Source organism: Oncorhynchus masou, chromosome 13 (assembly GCF_036934945.1).
Source record: "Oncorhynchus masou masou isolate Uvic2021 chromosome 13, UVic_Omas_1.1, whole genome shotgun sequence".
Lineage (NCBI taxonomy): Eukaryota > Metazoa > Chordata > Actinopteri > Salmoniformes > Salmonidae > Oncorhynchus > Oncorhynchus masou.
In genome coordinates this window covers 45312738-45334107 of record NC_088224.1, presented here as the reverse complement: position 1 = coordinate 45334107, position 21370 = coordinate 45312738, and the positions used below count along the sequence as shown (strand labels likewise).

The window sequence follows — 21370 nt, the reverse complement described above, 5'->3', positions numbered from 1 at the left end:
CTTAACACCTTGTATTAGAATCTATACTATAATGTCTGCAAATGTATTACTGGATAATACAGATGACTTAATGTCTTATTCCAGTATATCGCATCAAATATCACTATTATTGATAACCCATGTTACCAAAACCATTCACACTTGTCTTCCTATTTCCACATGATCTTTCATAACAGTTAAACTTTTCTGGTTTTGTCGTGGAAAATCGGTTCAAATATAACGCTTACAAGAACTTTGTGAATTCAATAACAGACTTTTAATACAATGTATTGCAAGCCGGAATGGTCCGCGGAACACACACCTTTTTCAGAGCATTCGCTCTGATTTATACACATACATCCCACATGCAAATGAAGTTACATCCCAATCTGTGCATCCTGCTTGTTCAGCCCAATAACGCCCATATCTGCTTTCCGTCAGATTATAATGATGACAAGACCCTTGCTTTTTCCCTGCACTCAGCTTAATGCATTATTCTATTTGTGTGTTATCTAGGGTCAGCAGACTATGTGTCTCCTCTGTTTTTAGCGTGCTCAGCTATACTAAAAATACTATACATTCCTCTATTTTATAGGCTTGCTTTATCCCTGCACTCAGCTTAATTCGTTCTTCTGTTTGTGTGTTATCTAGGGTCAGCAGACTATGTGTCTCCATCTTTAGTGTGTCCAGTTGCCCTAGGCGCCTATGTGTCACCTTCCCTTCCGTGTGGTCTGTTTTTAGCGTGCTCAGCTGTTCCATACTCTCATGGCCTCCTCTCCTATACAATAGACAATGCATTTTACCAGAATGGCAAATGCACTCTATAAGTGTATCTCTCTCTTGTGTTACAGTATTATGTTCCTCCATATATGTACATCATTCTCCCATAGTTTCCTTCCTGCACCTTGCTCTGTCTCCCCTTTCCTTTCCAGTTCCTTTTATTTGTCCTAAGAGGGCACAGAGTCTCCTTATCATCTTTCACCTCTATTTCTCTCTTTATTTCTACAACTGCAAACAACAGGGGGTATTACCCCATAAAGAGAAACTATAATTTCTAAAACCTCTGTCCTCCACGATCAAAAATGGCTGGAAATCGGTGGTAATCATTTTAGCCAATGCAATATCAATTTGGTCTTGTTTTGATACAGACATAGACTTTGGCATAAACTGGTCCATAGAAGACTGCGCTACTGTTGGTCGCGGAGTTGGCCTACTTGACTGGATGGATACATCTCCATGTGTGGAGGTGCTGGCTCCATCACTATCACTAGCAGGCCCGCTAGTTTCTTGAAACTCTGCTACAGCTAGCTTCACAGTTAGCTTCACAGTTGGGTGCACATATGCCGATGTAGGTTGTGCGTATAACCGGCTTTATATGAGATTTTGTTTTGGCAAGTTCTACACTATGCTCTAACATGCTACTGTGCTTCCGACTCATTTTGCAGCTGTTGTCTTCACAGCTGTCCTTCCTCTCTCTCCTCGGCTGCTAAGTGTGTGAACGAATGTGTGCTTGAGCATTTAGGCCTATATTATTTTATTTCCTTTGGGGTTATTTGAATGAGTTAATTCTACTCATTTAAGTCTTTTGATTATTAATATCTTAATGATTTTATATTTTTATAAATACATTCGGCTCTTCTGATATGCGAGCCAGCTCTTAGAGCCGACTCATCACTATTAACTCGATACATTTAAGCAAATATATTACAGTAGATCTTTGCTCTAGCGTCGCATTCTACACTCTATCTGCAGTGCACATGTATATCCATCGTAGGAGAACACACCGGGGATAACGTTACCACCCACTGCCCAGTTTGCAAGCGTCTTCCAATTCATCATGGCGCCATCGTAGGAGAGCACACGGGGGTAACGTTACCATCCACTACCCTGTTTGCAAGCATCTTCCAATTCATCATGGCGGTGGGTGTAGTAATAGTTACTTAGCCTGCACACCCTGGTGCTTTTACTTCGACCAAAGAGTATGCATGGGAAATTGGACAAAGCTAACGTTATATACTACTTATAACGTTATATACTACTTGTAACGTTATACGTTATATACTACTTGCGTTTAAAACACAAAGGTCTAAGAACTGCAGCATGTTGAAAAAAATAGGCTAAAACGGAACACTGTGACATACCCTCCCCCTTGCCTTGGTTGCTAAAGCTAACGTTCACTTAGCTAGCTGACTGGCTAAAGCTAACAATCACTTAGCTAGCTGACTGGCTAAAGCTAACGTTCATTTAGCAAGCTGACTGGGCTAACGTCGTCCGCGGAAGTGGACAGTGAATGTTTTTGCGGGAAGCTTCAGGTGAGAAAAGACATGTTTTTTTGCAACACAATTTGGTTAACCGAAGATATTGAGTTATTCAGCCATAGTTAGCTAGATATGTAGCTAGCTATACTAGCTTTATAGTTACCATTAAGACATTTGGATTAGCTAGCATAGTACTCGTAATACTAACGCTAGCTAAATATGGAATTGGGTTTAATTTAGCTAAACTAGCTAGCGTTACTAACTGTCGCATTAGATCCGCCAACTTCAATCTGATTAATCAGGCAAGATACGTTAGCGTTTATCTGATTAATCAGGCTGTAATACACACTTCGCGTTAATTTGTATACGAATAATAGATTATTTCACAACCTGCTTAATCAGACTACGCTAACGTTAGCTCGCTAACGTTACCTCATAACATTCACTTTCTCTAACGTTACCTCAACATTCACTTTCTTCGCCGTCGTTGTGCAGTTTGGACCTTTTCATTACAGTAAAATAAATTAGTTTGTTAATAGCTTACACTTAATACCTCTTTGAACTAATGAAAGGCGTTGTGGTGTTTTATCAACAACCGTGTAACAGTTCACGTGCCAAATGTGTTGATTTGTTGGGCGATTGACGATTTGTTATGTCAAATGGATCAATGTTTACATTACAACGCCAATTTTAATATCTAAACAAATAATGAAAGCATGGCCTGCAGTTAAATGTTATGAGCTCTTAGAAAAGCGGAAGGAAATTGACAATGTTTTGTCAACAGGAACAGGACCAGAACACAGACCTACTGTTGAAAACCTGAGAGCAGCCATTAGATAGGTGTCACAGTCTCCCAAGTGATGGAGAGTGGGGATGATGAGATGGAGATGACCGTGGGGGAGCTTCAGGGCTGGATACAGGAGGAGGTGGAGAATCAAGACTTGGTGAAACTCAGGAGGACCCAGCTGGCCCAGATGCAGAACCTAGTGCAGCGGAAGGAGAAGCAGGCCCTCTGCACACGCACCCTTTTCAACACTGCCTGCGAGTGAGTGTTTTTCAGCCTGTTGGCTTAAGTGTTTTTGCCTGGTCCCAGATCTGCTGTCATGTTGACTTCTTGTCAGTTTCTCATGCCATATAGAAATGTTTGGCTTGACCGTGAGAAGTGGCATTGGTAAGAGCACAAACAGATCTGGGATCAGCCTATAAGTTTTGTTTTCCTAGTCTGCAATGCTTGCATCTTATTTTTATTGCAGCTTATTGGATGACTGTCATTCATATAAAACAAGTATTGTAACGGTGTTGTAATTATCTGTGATAGGAATAATTCATTCACTCGCATTCAGTCACTCGTTACATGGCACAAGTCTCCCCTTCTCCAAACATCATGTATGAATCAGAATCCGTAGCTGGTCGTTGTTGTTCAATATTCCTATTTTCTGTCTACTTTGCTGGGGCGATATGGTTGATTTTTGTCTGTCTACTTGGCATCGTTTAGTAGGCCTACTTTGTCTGTCTGTGTATAATTATTCCGTTGCTAACGACATCTGTCGTCATGCTGTGATCCAAGCCCATGCTTCCTTGCTATTATTTAATTTCGCCCAGGCATGTTTACAGAGCGACAGATCAAAATTACAAATGTAGATATTTTATTTTGATTTTACAAATGTTGTGGCATAAGGGTCAGGAGAGAAGTTTTGCTCCTCTCGAAAGTTACATGAGGAAGAGGCGTCACTACAGTCTCTGGGTCGAATCCGGGATGTATCACATCCGGCTGTGATTGTGAGTCCCATAGGGTGGCGCACAATTGGCCCAGTGTCGTCCACGTTTGGCCGGGGAAGGCCGCCATTGTAAATAAGAATTTGTTCTTAACTGACTCGCCCAGTTAAATAAAGGTTAAATATATATATATATATTTTTAAGGTACTTGGTTCCACTTTCGTAAAGCATTGAACAAACAAGAACAGGTTCTCACCAGTTCTCACTGTCTATGGGTCTAAGGGGAGTGATAAGATCTTTAGAGCCTCAACAGATGGAACAAGAATTCAGCCTGGCAGGGTCTTTAGGAGCCAGTAATAAATCACTCCTTTGTGTGGTGTGTGAAGAGGGTACTGGACAGTTGTGGAAAATTACCAGTGCCATAGTACTATAAAACCAAAAGCTTACCTCGACTCAGAGTTTGTGTTGGATAGCCTTAGCCAGCTAGCCAACATAAATATCATTCCTGTCTGTTTGAGTAGGCTAAATTAGCTAGCTGCATTAGCTAGTAAGTGAAATAAAATAATAAATAAATTATTTTGTTAACCTGTTAAACTATTGGCTAGTCAACTACTCACCACATTTTATGCACTGCAGTGCTAGCTAGCTATAGCTTATGCTTTCAGTACAAGGTTCATTCTCTGATCCTTTGATTTGGTGGACAACATATCAGTTTGTGCTGCAAGAGCTCTAATAGGTTGGAGGAAGTCCTTAGGAGGCTCATGGAAGAACCATGAGCCTCCCAGGACTTCTATTGAAATCAATGTACTCAAAGGAGGATGGAAAATAGTTGTCCTGCAGCTGGTAGTTTGGTAGTTTACAGTCTAGTCCCATCGCTGCAACTCCCATACAGACTCGGGAGAGGCGAAGGTCGAGAGCCGTGTGTCCTCCGAAACACAACCCAGCCAAGCTGCACTGCTTCTTGACGCAATGCCCGCTAGACCCAGAAGCCAACCGCACCAATGTGTCAGAGGAAACACTGAATACCTGGCGAGCATTTCAGTGTGTATTGCGCCCGGCCCGCCACAGGAGTCGCTAGTGCGCAATGGCACAAGAACAACCCTGCTGGCCAAACCCTCCTCTAACCCGGACGATGCTGGGCCAATTGTGCGCCACCCAATGGGTCTCCTGGTCACGGTCGGCTGCGACAGAGCCTGGACTCGAACCAAGATCTCTAGTGACACAGCTAGCACTGTGATACAGTGCCTTAGACCACTGTGCCACTCGGGAGATAAGTGTTTGTTACTGTAATTTCATAATTCCAATATGTTTTCTTTAATTGAATTCACTTAGTCTATTTTATGAGAATTTGTAGGATTCTTATTTGCATAAAATAGACAGAGACCAGTCTTATCAAAAATAGATGATAGTATTTATTCTTGGAGCGCCTGCCATGTAACCAGGAACAACAGTTTATATACAAAATATGACGTCATAGGTTATAAAATATTATTTCTCCCAACAGTTCAAAATTTCATTCGAGATAAACCTTCTGAAGTTTTCATCCATCACCATTCAGCAGACAGTTCCAGCTAATGGAAAACCTAAGGAAACACACACTGCCTTATCTAAACATCCCAGAGCTAAGTTGAGTCGGTTCAGCCATAGGTTGATGACCCTTTCTGCTTACTTAAAAAACCTCACTTCCAATCTTCTCCAACCTGGCTGGAATGGTATTTATTTAATTTAATTACCCCCTTTTTCAGGCTCCACAACCCCTCACTTATGAATTCATATTGTTAATCAGATATAATAAAACGGAGTATAAGTTTACTTTGTTACAGTTCTATTTAAAATGGGGATATTGTTTAGTCATTATTCCTAACAGTGTTTCAATCAGTTATTTGATGACGTGAATATTTTTTAGAAATTCACTGAGTAGGATGATCCTCCCTTTACTCCTCTGAGGAGCCTCCACTGTAGCATATACATGTGAGACTGTTGTCTGCAGCAGTGCTATTGGACTCGTGGCTGTGGATTTGTTGTGCACTGATTTGACTGTTGACATTCCAAAGGCTGCAGTTCCGAAATCTTCGGAAGCCTCTTCCCGGTAGCTAATGATCCGAAGCTTCTGTGCATGTGTAGGATTCTCTACTTTATGCACGGTCTCTGCTCTACTCGTTCGTCTGCCCAGAGAACAGGCTACTCTGACAATAAAAAATAAAATAAAAAGATCAAATCTAAATCAATGTCTGCAAGATCACATAATGATCGATTCTACACAGAACCGACTATAATAGCATAGTATAACGTTACTGTAAGACAAAAACAACCTCACTTCCCTCATGCGGACAACTCAACAGCACTAAAGCACTAGGCAAAATATGTGCTTTGATTGAAACAACACAGCTATGCTACAGTTTGTTAACCTTTCTAGCGCAGTGGAACCCCTCTACAACATTCTGCTGAAAAGGCAGCGCCCGAAATACAAAAATATTTTTTAGAAATATGTAACTTTCACACATTAACAAGTCCAATACAGCAAATGAAAGATAAACATCTTGTTAATCTACCCATCATGTCCGATTTAAAATAATATTAATAATGCTTTACAGCGAAAGCACCACATATGATTGTTAGGTCATAGCCAAGTCGAAAAAACACAGACATTTTTCCAGCCAAAGATAGGAGTCACAAAAAGCAGAAATATAGATAAAATTAACCACTAACCTTTGATGATCTTCATCAGATGACACTCATATGACATCATGTTACACAATACATGTATGTTTTGTTCGATAATGTGCATATTTACATCCAGAAATCTCAGTTTATATTGGCGCCTTACGTGCAGTAATGTTTTGATTCCAAAACATCCGGTGATTTTGCAGAAACACTCATAATAAACATTGATAAAAGATACAAGTGTTATTCACATAATTAAAGATAGACTTCTCCTTAATGCAACAGCTGTGTCAGATTTAAAAAAAAACTTTACGGAAAAAGCATAATCTGAGAATGGCGCTCAGAACCCAAAACAGCCATTTTGTAGTCAACAAAGTTAGAAACAACACCATAAATATTCACTTACCTTTGATGATCTTCATCAGAAGGCACTCCCAGGAATCCCAGGTCGACAATAATGACTGATTTGTTCCATAAAGTCCGTCATTTATGTCCAAATAGCCACTTGTTGTTAGCGTGTTCAGCCCAGTAATCCATCTTCATGAGACAAAAACTCAAAGTTCCGTTACATCATTTGACATGTATGGAATCAATCTTTAGGATGTTTTTAACATAAAACATCAATAATGTTCCAACCGGAGAATTCCTTTGTCTTCAGAAAAGCACTGGAACGAGAGGTAACTCTGTCGGGAGCGCGCGTCATGAGACCAAGGCACTCTGCCAGACCACTGACTCAGAGGTCTCATGAGCCCCTCCTTTACAGTAGAATCCTCATTCAAGTTTCTAAAGACGGTTGACATCTAGTGGAAGCCGTAGGAAGTGCAACTTTATCCATATCTCAATGTGTATTTGGTAGGCCAAGCTTTGAAAAACTACAAACCTCAGATGTCCCACTTCCTGTTTGGATTTTTTTCAGGTTTTCGCCTGCCGTATGAGTTCTGTTATACTCACACACATCATACAAACAGTTTTAGAAACTTCAGAGTGTTTTCTATCCAATACTAATAATAATATGCATATATTAGCATCTGGGAGAGAGTAGGAGGCAGTTCACTCTGGGCACGCTATTCATCCACAAATGAAAATGCTGCCCCCTACACCAAAAAGGCTACAGCCCTCTACTCTAAAATTAGCTCACTGTACATAATAATTCTAAACAATACTGTACTTCAAAACAACACTACATAACTCAGGAAGATCTAAGTGTATATTCCCATGAAACTGATTTGAGATCAAATGGTTGGCATGTGTCGTGGAAATTGTATTACCAAATCATGAGGGCAAACCACACACAAGTCAGAGTTATCATAAAGTCCATCTTTAATTATATGAGCTTCACCATAGCCCTGTGACTCTCAGATCAATTCAGTGTCTATAAATGAATTCTCTGGGAGTGCTTACAAAAGTCCTTAGTATCATTTATAGCCAAGACACACCCATCAAAACTCACATGATGAATAACAGGTCTTAGGAACATTATACAAAGAACATTTTACCAGAAAAAAAGAGTATCCCATAATTTATATCATTAGCTATAAATGATCGTTCAGTTTGGTCTCCTAAACCGAAGCTCTTATCTCGTTCTTGGTACCACTTAGAACCAAACATTACCTCATCCAATGGCATATATCAATTACACCCCCTCCTGGACAAGCTTACAGAGAGACGTGACTGGCACACAGCCATTGTGGAGCCAACCTAACTGGTTCCCCATTAATCACACCATCCCTTCACATGGTTTAGGAATAGTTAGACACATTCACAGATAAGACTAACCCGACCTCTCCCCTCTCTGGGCCCAAGTAACTTTACCCACATAAGCATGCTTATGAAAATTAGGCAACATTTATAAATAAGATGTTTTATTAAAGGATTCTGATTCTGCCGCGACACATGCAGATGCTGCGTGGATGTTTCACCAGTAAAACTTTAAGTATTATAATTCGTGATTGAGTGAGAAATGTGAAGGCAGGGTGACCATAAAAATATGTGCTTAGAGGTAAAGAAACGTGCAGCAGAATGTGGGGAAGAAGCTTCCAGGGAGGGCGGGAACAGGGCTGTTACCTTCGGGACCGCAACCTCTGCCTTGACTGTTTCTCCACAGGTCTGTGGTGGAGTGTGAGACCGTTATGAAGGCGCTGTACAGCAAACTGGGCATGGAGTACAGAGACACAGACTCTGAAGATGAAGGAGTGGGCCAGCAAAGCATCATTGAGATTGATGATGGGGACGCTGACAGAAACGACAACACCATGGCCACAGACGGAGGTAAGGGATTGAGGGAGATGTTGTTTCAATGGGAACAGAGGGGATGGGATGTGTTCCTCAATCTCAATACGTTATGCTTTATTGTTTAATCTCCGTTCTATCGTTTTCTCAGTTGCTGCTTCCGATTCGGCTCCTGGAGAAGTCCCAGCTACAGACAGTGACACAGAAAATGTGAGAACTTAGCCAGATAGGATGTAAATGCACACACTTCTACGTGTGTGGTCTCGGCCATGCTCCTGACATGCTTTTCTCTCATTCTTCCTTAGTACAATGACATGGCAGATGACATGGAGAGCATGCCATCCTCTCCAGCTGTGACCACCCCTTTTGTGACTGTAACTGTTGCCCAAAATGAAGCCTCAAACTCTAATGATACCCCAACAACTCCCCTTGCTGAGTCAGAGTCTGAACCACCAAGTCCACAAGAAGACAGCGGCGATGAGTATACTCCATCAAAATCAAAAAAGATCTCAACAAAACGTCCAGAGTCCAGCAAACGTGGACGGCCGAGAAAAGGTGAAAGGAAGAGAAGAGAATCTGTCCGAACCAAGCATCAACTTGTGTCTTACAGGGAAGACTCACCTCCTGCCCCAACAAATCCTTCTGTGCCATCGAAACCACAAAAGCCCAGAGCAGGTGACTGCTCTGCGTCGACAAAACAGCAGAACTCAAACAAAGGTAGCACAGCTTCCCCACCAAAATTACAGGAGGCCAGCAAAAGTGGTTCCACTGTCCCTTTAAAACAACAAGAGGCCAGAAAAGGTGACTTGTGCTTTGCATTTTGGACTTCAAATGTCTGACCTTGTTTTGTATTATTGGTCTTCTCTAAATTGCTTTCAACTTGATGTCAGTGATATATCTTTAATGAAAATCTTTAGTTCTCATGGTGGTCTTCTCGCTCTCTCTGACAGAAACGTCCACTCCATTTGTGGTGACCAGCGTGTCGCAAGCTCCGACACATGCACCAAACCCTGCCACTCAGCCACCTCCCGGCCTCACAGAGGAGGAGATTAAGACTGATATGAAGGTCCTGGCTAGGAGGAGGACCAAGACCTGGCACTCAGGAAGGATTACAGAAATCAAACCATCAGGTAAGAACACACACAACCACTGATTTATTTATATTCTCATTGTATTTGTCTGTAATGGTATAGATATGTCCATTCGTCTATGCTTGCTGTGTTGTAATGTATGCACAGAGCTGCAAACAAAATGTCCCCATGGGGACAATAATCTCTTCTTATCTCAAGTCACTTTGACATATCTAGTCATAAATCTGCTTTTATATCAGTTCATGTCCTTTACAGAATTCTTTGTTTTCTCCATGTTCTCTATATCTCAACCATTGATGCTCCACAGAGAATGGAAGCAGGTATAAGGTGGACTTTAGCGAGAAAGGGAGAAGCATGCTGTCAGGACACCACATAGCCTTTGACCAGACTGCTTCACTGGAGAGGCTGTACGTGGGTGTGCGCGTGGTGGCCAAGTTCAAGGACGCCGAGCAGTCCTGGTTCTACTCTGGCATTCTGGCTGAGCTCCCCAACCGAAAGAACCGCATGAGGTATGAGAGTGTGTGTGAGTAGGGCTGTGGCGTTCATTACATTTTGTCAGCCTTTCAATTGTCATGCAAATAATTGCCGGTCTCACAGTAATTGAGCATTATTTAACATAAACACGTTTAGCATCTCATGGCTTACACCATAACCTACAAGCCACTGATGTGGAATTTGGAACATAAATCCATTTAATATAGCCTACACCCCTCAAACTCAACTCTGGACCTCGAAGCCAGTTCCTCTGCATTTTTTAATTGTTCCCCTCTAATCAGGGGAACATTTACATTTATCAGGTAGAACAGCCAGCGTAGCAGCCATATGTGATAGTATTATGTGTGATTGGTTGGATGATATTATATGTAAACATCATGCTGAATGTGATCCATCAATGTCTTAGTAAAGCTCTGTGGCGCTCCTTCTTGTGTTTCAGGTTCCTAGTCTTTTTTGATGACGGCACACCTTCCTATGTCGGTTTGCCGGATCTTCACATTGTTTGCAGACCACGTAAGAACAGCCTCAGACTTAAATAAAAAAATAAAAAAGTCTCTCTTATACTCAATACTTCTTGGCTCAATCTTGTTTGATCCTCCTACCAAATGTAGGATGTTTCATTCAGATCCAGCTGTAGTTGGGTGAATCCACCTGTGCAACAAGATATACCAAAGTAATTTGAGTTATCAATTTTTCAATTAATTGGCTTGTACGGAGCAGCAAAACTCATACGCGGGTTGTTGTCATGCTACAAGTTTAATCTGCAATGCAGGTGTTGGCGAGATTCTTGCAGATACCACACAGACTCACTCAAGCTAAGCCTCCTGTCTCTCTCTATCGACTGCAGTGCCGGAGGTGTGGGAGGACATAGAGGATGAGGCCAACAGGGAGTTCATCAAGGATTACATCAAGGTGTATCCCAACCCGCCTATGGCCCAGTACAGACCAGGCCAGCCCATCAACGTGGAGTTTGAGGGGATCCAGAGGAGGACAGAAGTAGAGCAGATTGACTGCAGCTTGTTGTGCGTCGTCTTCAAGGTGAGAAGCTACAACTACTTAGTCTGTAACCATGAATTAAATTGATAGTGATTGACTTGCAGTATATTGTGCCTGGTATTCTGGTTATGCTTACCTAACTGAAGTCTAATTATTCACTGACACACATAATGGCAAGCCTTTTTTCCTGTATGTCTCACTGTGGTAAGGTGTGTCTGTGTGGTGTTCTCAGGATGACGAACATAAGGAATGGGTGTACCGAGGCTCTCTGCGTCTGGAGCATATGGCCAACATGAAGAAACGTGTTGAGGAGGCAAAGGATAAACCAACAGTGACACGGCCCAACAGTGGTAAGTGTCTGTCTTATCTCCTTTTTATTCTGTGCCATGTTGATAAATAATGAACACATCTACAGCCTTGTGTTTGTCTGAATGAACATCTACATCAGCCATCTGGACAATGTGTTTATTTAGCGAGCACACTCTTTGTCCATCACCCAGGGGGAGCAGTTTCGACTACTACTACAATCCACCAGACTAGCACGGCTGCTGCCAACAAACCTCACGTCAACCCCTCGTCAACAGTAATACCAGCGCAGGTCACTTCCAACAATGTCAGCCAGGGCCAGCCAGCTGCTGGTAAACAGTCGGCATCCGTAGGGTGAGTAGAATTTGTCTTGTGTTTATACTGTTTCTGTACTCTTTTTCAAAAGTGCGTCTTGCACGAATTTCTTGAATATGTATTTCCTGCATACATTATTATTCAATTTTATTAGGGTGGAAGGTAGCCTAGCGGTTAGAGCAGGGGTGGGCAATTCCAGTCCTCGAGGGCCTGATTGCTGTCACAGTTTTACCCCAGCTAACACACCTGACTCCATAATCATGATCTTCAGTTTAGAATGCAATTTGATTAATCAGCTGTGTTCGCTAGGAGGAAAAAGTGTGCCACCAATCAGGTTCCCGAGGACTGGAGTTGCCCACCCCTGGGTTAGAGCGTTGGGCCAGTAACCCATGTGGCGGAGGAATCAGAATTAGTTGTGTAACAGATCATTAAGATGTCTTATCTGCATAATATGCTTAGGTGATATACTTGTTATTAGAATGTATCCCTTCGGACTCAGTTGCACTTCTTCCCACAGCTGGGGCTTGTCACAATAATTTTCAATCCCAATGATGATAACTAAACAATTATTTAAGCTTTGACCAATCCCTGAGATTTGTAAGACCATGGGTTTAATAATAATTAGGCAAAGACTCAGCTTCTGCAAAAGGTTCGTAAGCTTTATTGAGAGAACGTTCTAAAGTCAACCAACATTTGAACAGTCTTTATAACCCCCTCCACACACACACACACACACACACACAGTTTTATCACTTTAATACCAGCCTTGGCAGTTTCTCGCCGTTCTCTCCTCCCTAGGTTAGAGAGGCCTTGAAAGGGCCCTCCTGTTGTCAGCTTTTTCAGAGTTATCATGTGTAGTCTACCTGCCTCTGTTTTCTCAACCATACATTTCTCCCTCTTAACTTGTCCCTCACATACATTATTGGAATATAGTCTTATTATTCTAATACATTTCACATAGTCTTATACGTTTCTGGGTGGAATTCTTTAGTCATTACTTTAAACATATAAATTCCCTTATCAGGCTAAAGTCACCTGAGGCCCAGAGGGGAGAGGTCAGGTGTGTCTTTCACATGTCCCTGGTGCTATGCAGAATATCAGAAAGGGAAGAGGACAGGAGGGAACGTTGTCTTCATATGTGAATGTGTCTACCTATTCTTAAACCATGTGAAGGGATGGTGTGATTAATGGGGAACCAATTACTTGTCTCCACAATGTTTGTGCGCCAGTCATTCCCTCCTTTGGCATTGGGGGATGTGTGTGGTAGTGTCTGGAACCATTGTAAGTCATCTCTGATGTTCCACTTATCCTGGGTTAGTGTATGACCTAGAGGCTTTACTCCCCTCAGTGAGCTTGTCCAGGAGGGGTCAAGAAGAGGTTTTACTTGAGATGGGAGTATCTGGAGTTGACAATTGATTTATGCCATTGGATGAGTTGGTGTTTATGTGCTATGAAGTACCAGGAACGAGATTGGAACCTCGTCTTATGAACCAAAATGAATGGTAATTTATAGCGAATGCTATCTGGCTACGGGATACTCCTTTCTCATTTAAAAAGTCTCACCTTGTGACCCGTTCAAAACATCTGTGGTTTGCTATGTCGAATAATTGATGTTTTAAAGATACTGATTAAATAATTCTACCCTGAAACGTAACCATTAGGGAGTATATTTTATGTAGCATGTATAAGGAATAATTAAAGTATTAAACATAAGTCCAATTAGGTTGGACTGGGAGAGGGAGAAATGTGTGTGCCTAAGAAAATACCGAAGAACAATTAAACTGTTTGAACCGACCTGGCAGGAACTCTGAGAAACTTATGAGGACAGGGAGTACTTCTCAAGGTTTCCCTAATCTCAGGGAATGGAACTGTCGGCTGGGCAGTGATACACAGTGGTGAGAACTATAAAGAGAAACTCACCTACTGTTTGGCTGGAAGTATGTGCGTAGGATACCTACTGTTTGTGTGGAAGTATGTGCGCAGCTATAAAATGGATGTCTTTGTATAATGGACTTTAGAACGTTCTCTGAATAAACTATCTTTTTTTACTTTTACCTTTATTTAACTAGGCAAGTCAGTTAAGAACAAATTCTTATTTTCAATGACAGCCTAGGAACAGTGGGTTAACTGCATGTTCAAGGGCAGAACGACAGATTGATACCTTGTCAGTTCGGGGATTTGAACATGAAACCTTTCGGTTACTAGTCCAATGCTCTAACCACTAGGCTACCCTGCCGCCCCAAAGGTGGCATTTTCTGCATATGCTGAGTTTTTGACTCATTTTTATTAAACCCATGGTCTTCCAGATCTCGGGGATTGGTCAGAGCTATTGATTGTCAGTTATTATCATTGGGATTGAAGATTCTCGTGACACACCATGACACACACACCGTGATACAGGTCCAATATAAGTACCCCTTATTTAACCTTTGGATCCTTGTTTCAGGCTGTCAACCTTTCCTCCCTCGTTCATTCTCCCTCAAACCTATGTCATCTTCTCCCTGGTCATGTCAGGAGGCCCTTTGGCCAGGATCGTACAACTGACAAGGAGTCGTCTGTCATCACAGCTAAAGGTTCGGTCACCTTCACTCCCCATCGTTGCTGCCCCGCCTGCCTGAACTGCATCCGGTCAAAGGTCGAGGCCAAGCACCGTGGACGCAACCCGCTGCTCATCCCCCTGCTCTGCGAGTTCCGCCGCATGAAGGGCCGCCACCGGGTCAATAACAAGGTGGGTGTAGGGTGAAGTTTCCCCTAGATGCTGATCATGGGTTAGTTGGGCATTTACCCTCTAATGGTTCAGGTTAGGATTGGGGGAGGTGAAGCTGATCCTAGGGGAAACTTCACCCCTGGTCAGTAACAAGGTGAGCACCTAGCTAACTGGACTGTCTGGAACATCATACTTTATGATACAGAAGTCTGCCATTACCTATAGTGATTACTCATCTCCAGGGGTGTTAGGTCATGCCTGATGCTGTGCTCTTCTTAACTGGAGAATTTGGAGCAGAGCAATTGCTACATTTCCATAGGAACAGATGAAAAATAATGTATAGTTCTGTTGTCATCCAAGATTCATACCTGTAGTTATTCAAAACTCTGGTATAGTTGTGCTTTTTTGGGGGGGTTTTCTCACCTCCTTCCTCCTCCGGTTCTCTGTCTCTCTCAGACGTATTTCCACATATTTTACCGGTCGCCGTGTGGCCTCAGCCTGAGCAACATGACTGCTGTGCAGGACTACCTTCAACAGACACGCTGTGACTTCCTCTTCCTGGACATGTTCTGCCTGGACCCCTTTGTGTCTGTGACCACCACTCACCAGCCCCGGCCCTACAAGATCAACATCCCAGACCTGACGCTGGGCAGAGAGAACCAGCCGCTGTCCTGCATCAACGAGCTCAACAGCATCCGGCCACTCTCAGTGATCTACAACAAGCAGCGTGTCGCTGCCAGTGGGGTCTCCATCAACACCAGTTCAGACTTTCTGATGGGCTGCGACTGCACCGACGGCTGCAGGGACAGGTGTGTGTCACGGGTTAAAGTTCTCCATCACTGCCACTTATTTCCTTAACCTTTTTTTAAAGACTGGACAAGCAGTTTAATAGATGTACAAAATATCCCTGTTTCCCTAAAAGCATGATGGTCATTATTTTTTGTTATACATGAAAAGGGAGGTTAACTTGACCCCTCAGACAATCGATCTAAGATCGACTTAATTTTCAGTCTTGGTATTTTTCTGTGGTTGCTTTAACCCCTAGTGTGTCATCATGGTGCCATGTTTTTGATACTCCTTGATTTCTGTAATGCAAAGTATGCACCAAGAGTTAAAGGTAGTAGCCAATGAAGAGGGGTGTAATTCCCTAATGTGGCACATCTAAAAAAAAATTTTTTTTATCCATTCACCCAATGGCGATGTCTTAATCGGATTATATTTGGGGTATGTAGAGGTTGTTTTGACATAAGCATTTATGGACATGTGTATTGTGTTGATGTAGGTCGGCATGCTCCTGTCACCAGCTGACCATCCAGGCCACAGCCCTGTTGCCAGCAGGCCCTGAGGACGTCAACGCTGGCTACACACACAAGAGGCTGGAGAAACGCCTCTCCACGGGGTGAGGCTGTTAATTGACAGATGGAAATGATCCATCAATCGCAATATCCATTTGACTGTTGGTCTCAGTTTTCTCCTTCCTCTCAAGCTCTTTCTCTGCATTTGTTTTTGTGACATGCTTTGAGAGCAATGTCTGAAAAGCCCTTATATTATTATTATTATTATTATTATTATTATTATTTCTATATCAACCACCTCCCTCTGTCTGCAGTATATATGAGTGCAATGCACTGTGCCGCTGTGACCCACGGGTGTGCTCTAACCGGGTGGTGCAGCATGGCCTTCAGCTGCGGCTACAGCTCTTCATGACCGTGGGGAAGAGCTGGGGAATCCGCTGCCTGGATGACATTGCCAAGGGCACCTTCATCTGCACCTACACTGGTGAGTGAGCTAGTAATCTAACCTAATTTAACCCAACACAAACAGACTGCTGTTAAGTATGACTTCTGTTGATTACATACTAGAGCTGACCCCTTTAGTCGACTTGTCAATTGTTTGGTCGATAGGCTGTTAGTTGACCAAGATTTCTTTAGTCAAGCAGTAGCAAAAATGCGCTTTCTCCCTCATTGGATAGCGGTCGCTGTCCACGGTTCTGAAACATATCAGTGTGCTGTTGAATTGGTGCCTTTTCCTTTACTATGTTGCTATGTGCATAATTGTCACGAGAATTTTCAATCACAATGATAATAACTAACAATCAATAAACTTTGACTAATCCCCGAGGTTCGTAAGACCCTGGGTTTAATAATAATTTGGCAAAAGGTTAGTAACGGTTTATTCATGAGAACGTTCTGAAGTCCATAATACAAAGACATCCATTTTATCACTACCCAGCCAACAGCTCCATTCCCCCGAGATTAGAGGAACCTTGAGAAGGACTCACTGTCCTATCATAAGTTTCTCAAGAGTTCTAGCCAGGTCGGGTCAAACACAGTTGAATTGTTCTCTGTATTTTCTTAGGCACACACATTTCTCTCCCTCACAGGTCTCTTCTGAACCTTGTTGGACTTACGTTTAATACTTTAATTATTTATTATACATGTTACATAAACTAATAATTACTAATTATTTATGTTTCAGGGTGGGGTTCTGTAATCATTACCTTTAAGCATATAATTCCCTTATCAATAATAGCAAAGTTAACCAGCATATTGGTGTTGAGAACAATGCTGTGGCGACAGCAGCAGAATGAGGAGATGAAAAAACAGCCCTTGCCTTAATTGTCTCAAGTGAGGAGAGGAAACCGCAACTTAATTAGGTCTATAGTCAATTAGGTCTGTAATCAATAGCCTAACTGTTAAATGTGCCTGGCTTTATAAATCATCAATATATCTACAGAAATAAATCAGTTTTTGTTTAATAGACTACTGATTATGTGAGCACCAAGCCTCATGCAACAACATGTCAAGTAAACAATTTCACAAATTGATAAAAAAAAAAATATCTTTGTTTTGCTGTAATAAAGACTTTACACTTTTTTTTTGTGTTAGCACAGCCTCTCTGGTATTATTTTTAATTGATTTAGTGTTTACACCAAATATTTATAATAATAGCGCTCCTTTTTCTTGATCTCCTTCTTGATGCTATTATTATTAAAATAGTAATAATGTAATTAACATTAGTAACCACCATCGAGTTGTAGGCCTAAAAGCACATCCTGTTTAGAAAACAAAAACAGTAACTGATTCGATAAATTGAACGAAGTGCTGCGCATAAGGGATATATGAATAGGCTACTTGTAGCCCATCAACTTTCACAGTGAATGATTTTGTTTATATGTTTTGTGCGTATAAATTGAATATTGTCAAATGCATCAGTAAAAAGTATTGAGCCTATTTAATGCAACCCTTGCTGTTAATAGATGGCAAAGCAGCAGCATACAACTGACCAAAACGTTTGGAAATGATGAGTTAACTTTCTCATCCGTAGCCTTAAAATGCATCTCAAGTGCAATTGCACTGTTTAGCTGACTCTGAAGGCTTGAGAGCATTTAGGACATACTGCAGATCACTAAAATATCCTCATGATTATGATCACACTTCATCAATTCAAATATTATGGCAACACTAAAGGAAATATGGTTTAGGAACTTGGGAACCAAGCTCGAGTTATCAGTGTGGCCTAATCACCTGGACATGTTGAAATTCAGTATCTTCACGCCAGAATAAAAACCTCCAGGTTTCCTTCATAACTGTCAATTTATTGGGGAAAAGAAAAGAGAATTACTGGGGGCAGTTTGGGGGGGCGACAATCCAGTCCGAATCGTTATCTAGAATAAGGGACATTCTAGTAATGCTAGTCCCGTGCGAGTAGGTCTTTGGTCACGTGCATGCGATGCATACAAGGCTTGAGGGGGAATAGGTCATGTTTTTCCTAATCAAATGAGGAATTTTGGAACTTTTCAGTCACATGTTTAATTATCTGTGGTGGTCGCTACAGCAGGGAGGAGAGAGACCACGGGTGCGAACTGTCTATTTTCTTACACAGTGCAGCAAGTCTGAGCCAGGCGGCACAATCAAATCAATTGCGGTCGGACTCCCTCTAGTAATTTGTGTCTTAATTATTTCATCAAACAGTTCGCCTAAAGCGTCAGACAAGCTCAGTGCATATAGTTGATTTGATTCAAACACATAGGCTGTCTATATGGAAAAAAACATGTTTATAAATTTCTACCAATCAATTGGTCAAAAGAACAGACACCTCTTGGTCGACCAAGATTTGTTTTTGTCGGGGACAGCCCTATTAAATACACTATTAGTCTTATTCTGCAATGCTATATCTATATATATATATATATCTATATCTAAAATTATATATAGATATATATATATGTCTATATCTATATATATATATAATTTTAGTGCTCAATACAAGCCCTCTAGTAGTGTTGCCCTCTTCTCTCCTTCTACTCATTCTTCCTGTTATATTCCACACAATGCTCAACTTTTTCCTTTGCCATCTCTCTCCTTAGGGATAATCATGAACAAGAAGAGTTTGAGCACAGAGGGTAACATGTACATGGTCAACCTGAACCACATAGAGGGAGCTGAGAGCAAGGAGGGTTACGAGAGTGAGGCCCGCTGCTCCGACAATGAGTCAGGTACAGACATGCAGAGCCTGGCCTCACCTGCAACCATAGCATCAGATCTACCCTATTTGTGTATTATGTTTATATGAATGTGAAAAAGATACACTGGATTTCCATGTCGATTCATGAACTGTAAATACACATACCCAGTGGGGACACAGAGATCACGGAGTGCAAAGAGAAATAGAACTGATCATCTCTGTAATGTTGCGGCCTCTGTTCTCCATCAGGTTCAGAAGAGCCCATAGAAGAAGACAACAGTGAACATGATGATGACTGTGATGAAGGGGGTGGTGATGAAGAGGGAAACCACGACAAAGAGCCGTTTCGTATGAAGAACTTATATGATGAAGAACCCAGTGACTATGAGGACAGTTATGAGGACAAGGATTATAATGTCAGTGAAGATGATGGCGGCTCTGATGATGACTTCAGGCACAACGTCTCCTCTATGGAGAGGAGCTACGTCACCCGCAGGCATGCCAAAATACTACAGGAGGGTAAGAGGAAACAGTATATACAGAACAAACATGGAGGGAAACTAAAAAGTTTACTGAGGTTCAGTAGAGAATTCATTCTTATTTGGTTTGATAAATGTTGGTTTCTCAAAATACTGTAGGAAGGTAGAGGAAAGTAAAGCACAGACAAAAATCTATACGGAAACATCTATGAATTCTCCACTATTTTGGGATTTTTAAAAATGTTTGTTTTTTTTGGTTCCCAGACTAATCAAATGACACTTCTTTCATAGACCCAGCGAAGAAATCGGGCTCTGCCGCCAAATCTTCTGACCAGCAGGATGGTACAGCAGAGGGAAATGACAAGGAGGCCTCAAATGCCACTAGGCATTTCTTTGATGGGGAGGAGTCATGCTACGTCATCGACGCAAAGCTGGAGGGGAATGTGGGTCGTTATCTCAATGTGAGTCATGAGGAGGAATATTCAGAGGGTATCGTGTGTTGGAAAGTATGCCCTGTATTTTACCTATATCCATACTTCTCAGAGATCTGCCAACTATACATCTGATAAGGGAATTTGTATGTTTAAAGTAATGACTAAAGAAGTCCACCCTGAAATGTAATTATTAGACTAAAATCCAATAAGGTTTGGTTGAGACAAGTTAAGCGTGAGAATTGTGGGACTGAGAAAACAGAGGACAATTGAACTATACATGACCTGGTTGAAACTCTGAAGAACTTATGACAAGAAAGAGGCCCTGTCAAGGTCCCTCTAATCTAGGGAGGAAGGGAACGGCATGGAACTGCCAGCTTGGTAGAATAGTGATAAATGAGGAATGTGGATGTGGGGAAAGATACAGCCCACCTACTGTTTGTGCGCGTGTAAGTAGGTGGGAGTGGGAGTTATAAAGTTATTGTCTTTGCATTTTTTACTTTAGAACGTTCTCTGAATAAAGCTTACGAACCTTTTACAGAAGCTGAGTCTTTGCCTAATTATTATTATTAAACCCAGGTTTTATAAACCTCTGGGATTGGTCAAAGCTTAAATAGTTGTTTAGTTATTATTGGGATTGAATATTTGTGACAACATATTAACCTTTTTTTTCTCTCTACAGCATAGCTGCCAACCAAACCTGTTTGCGCAGAATGTTTTTGTGGACACACATGACCTTCGATTCCCCTGGGTGGCCTTCTTTGCCAGCAAGTTAGTGACCTTCTGTTATGATATTATCTATTGCTTGGTCTTTTGAGAATCCAAGCCAGGATTAATATGGGTTCTGCTCATGCCTTTGGCTCTATAATAAATGACCATGCCCAGGTGGACTAAAGCATGTGTATTATAACATACACTTCAGTATATTCATCATATTGTCTTTTTATTTTTCAGGCGCATTAGAGCTGGTACAGAGCTGGCGTGGGATTATAAATGTGAGCTTGGTGTGAAAAGGTCGTCAAGAGTCCTGATTTGTCGCTGTGATCCAGAGTGCAGGGAAAAGTTATGAAAGCCCATACTACTACTTCCAGCTTCACCGCTGCAGTAAATGTATGAATATACTGTAATAGGTAGTCTTAACCTTTTTTCAATAAAAAAATGAACGTTTTTGTATTTTAATCATGCACTGAGTTTTTTTTGTTCATATTACAATTCTTAAATTGTGCTTTAATAAATT

At 41.6% G+C, this 21370-nt stretch overlaps 1 protein-coding gene across 2 annotated transcripts; it reads left to right on the top strand.

Moving 5' to 3' along the window:
- Nucleotides 1-1804: 1804 nt before the first annotated feature.
- LOC135552411 (histone-lysine N-methyltransferase SETDB1-B-like) lies at nucleotides 1805-21312 on the top strand. 2 transcript variants are annotated; one of them, XM_064984005.1, is made up of 20 exons: nucleotides 1805-1899; nucleotides 3022-3282; nucleotides 8722-8885; nucleotides 8998-9056; nucleotides 9152-9647; nucleotides 9797-9976; nucleotides 10245-10446; nucleotides 10872-10945; nucleotides 11280-11470; nucleotides 11661-11778; nucleotides 11929-12088; nucleotides 14564-14777; nucleotides 15213-15565; nucleotides 16039-16155; nucleotides 16366-16535; nucleotides 19126-19254; nucleotides 19473-19742; nucleotides 19994-20163; nucleotides 20816-20904; nucleotides 21088-21312. In XM_064984005.1, exons 2-20 carry the CDS (start codon nucleotides 3098-3100, stop codon nucleotides 21200-21202), a joined length of 3456 nt encoding a protein of 1151 aa, XP_064840077.1. In that variant the 5' UTR covers nucleotides 1805-1899; nucleotides 3022-3097; the 3' UTR covers nucleotides 21203-21312. The 2 variants fall into 2 exon arrangements, with proteins under 2 accessions (XP_064840077.1, XP_064840076.1); XM_064984004.1 differs by lacking the exon at nucleotides 1805-1899 and adding an exon at nucleotides 1908-2291.
- The last annotated feature ends 58 nt before the right edge of the window (nucleotides 21313-21370 follow it).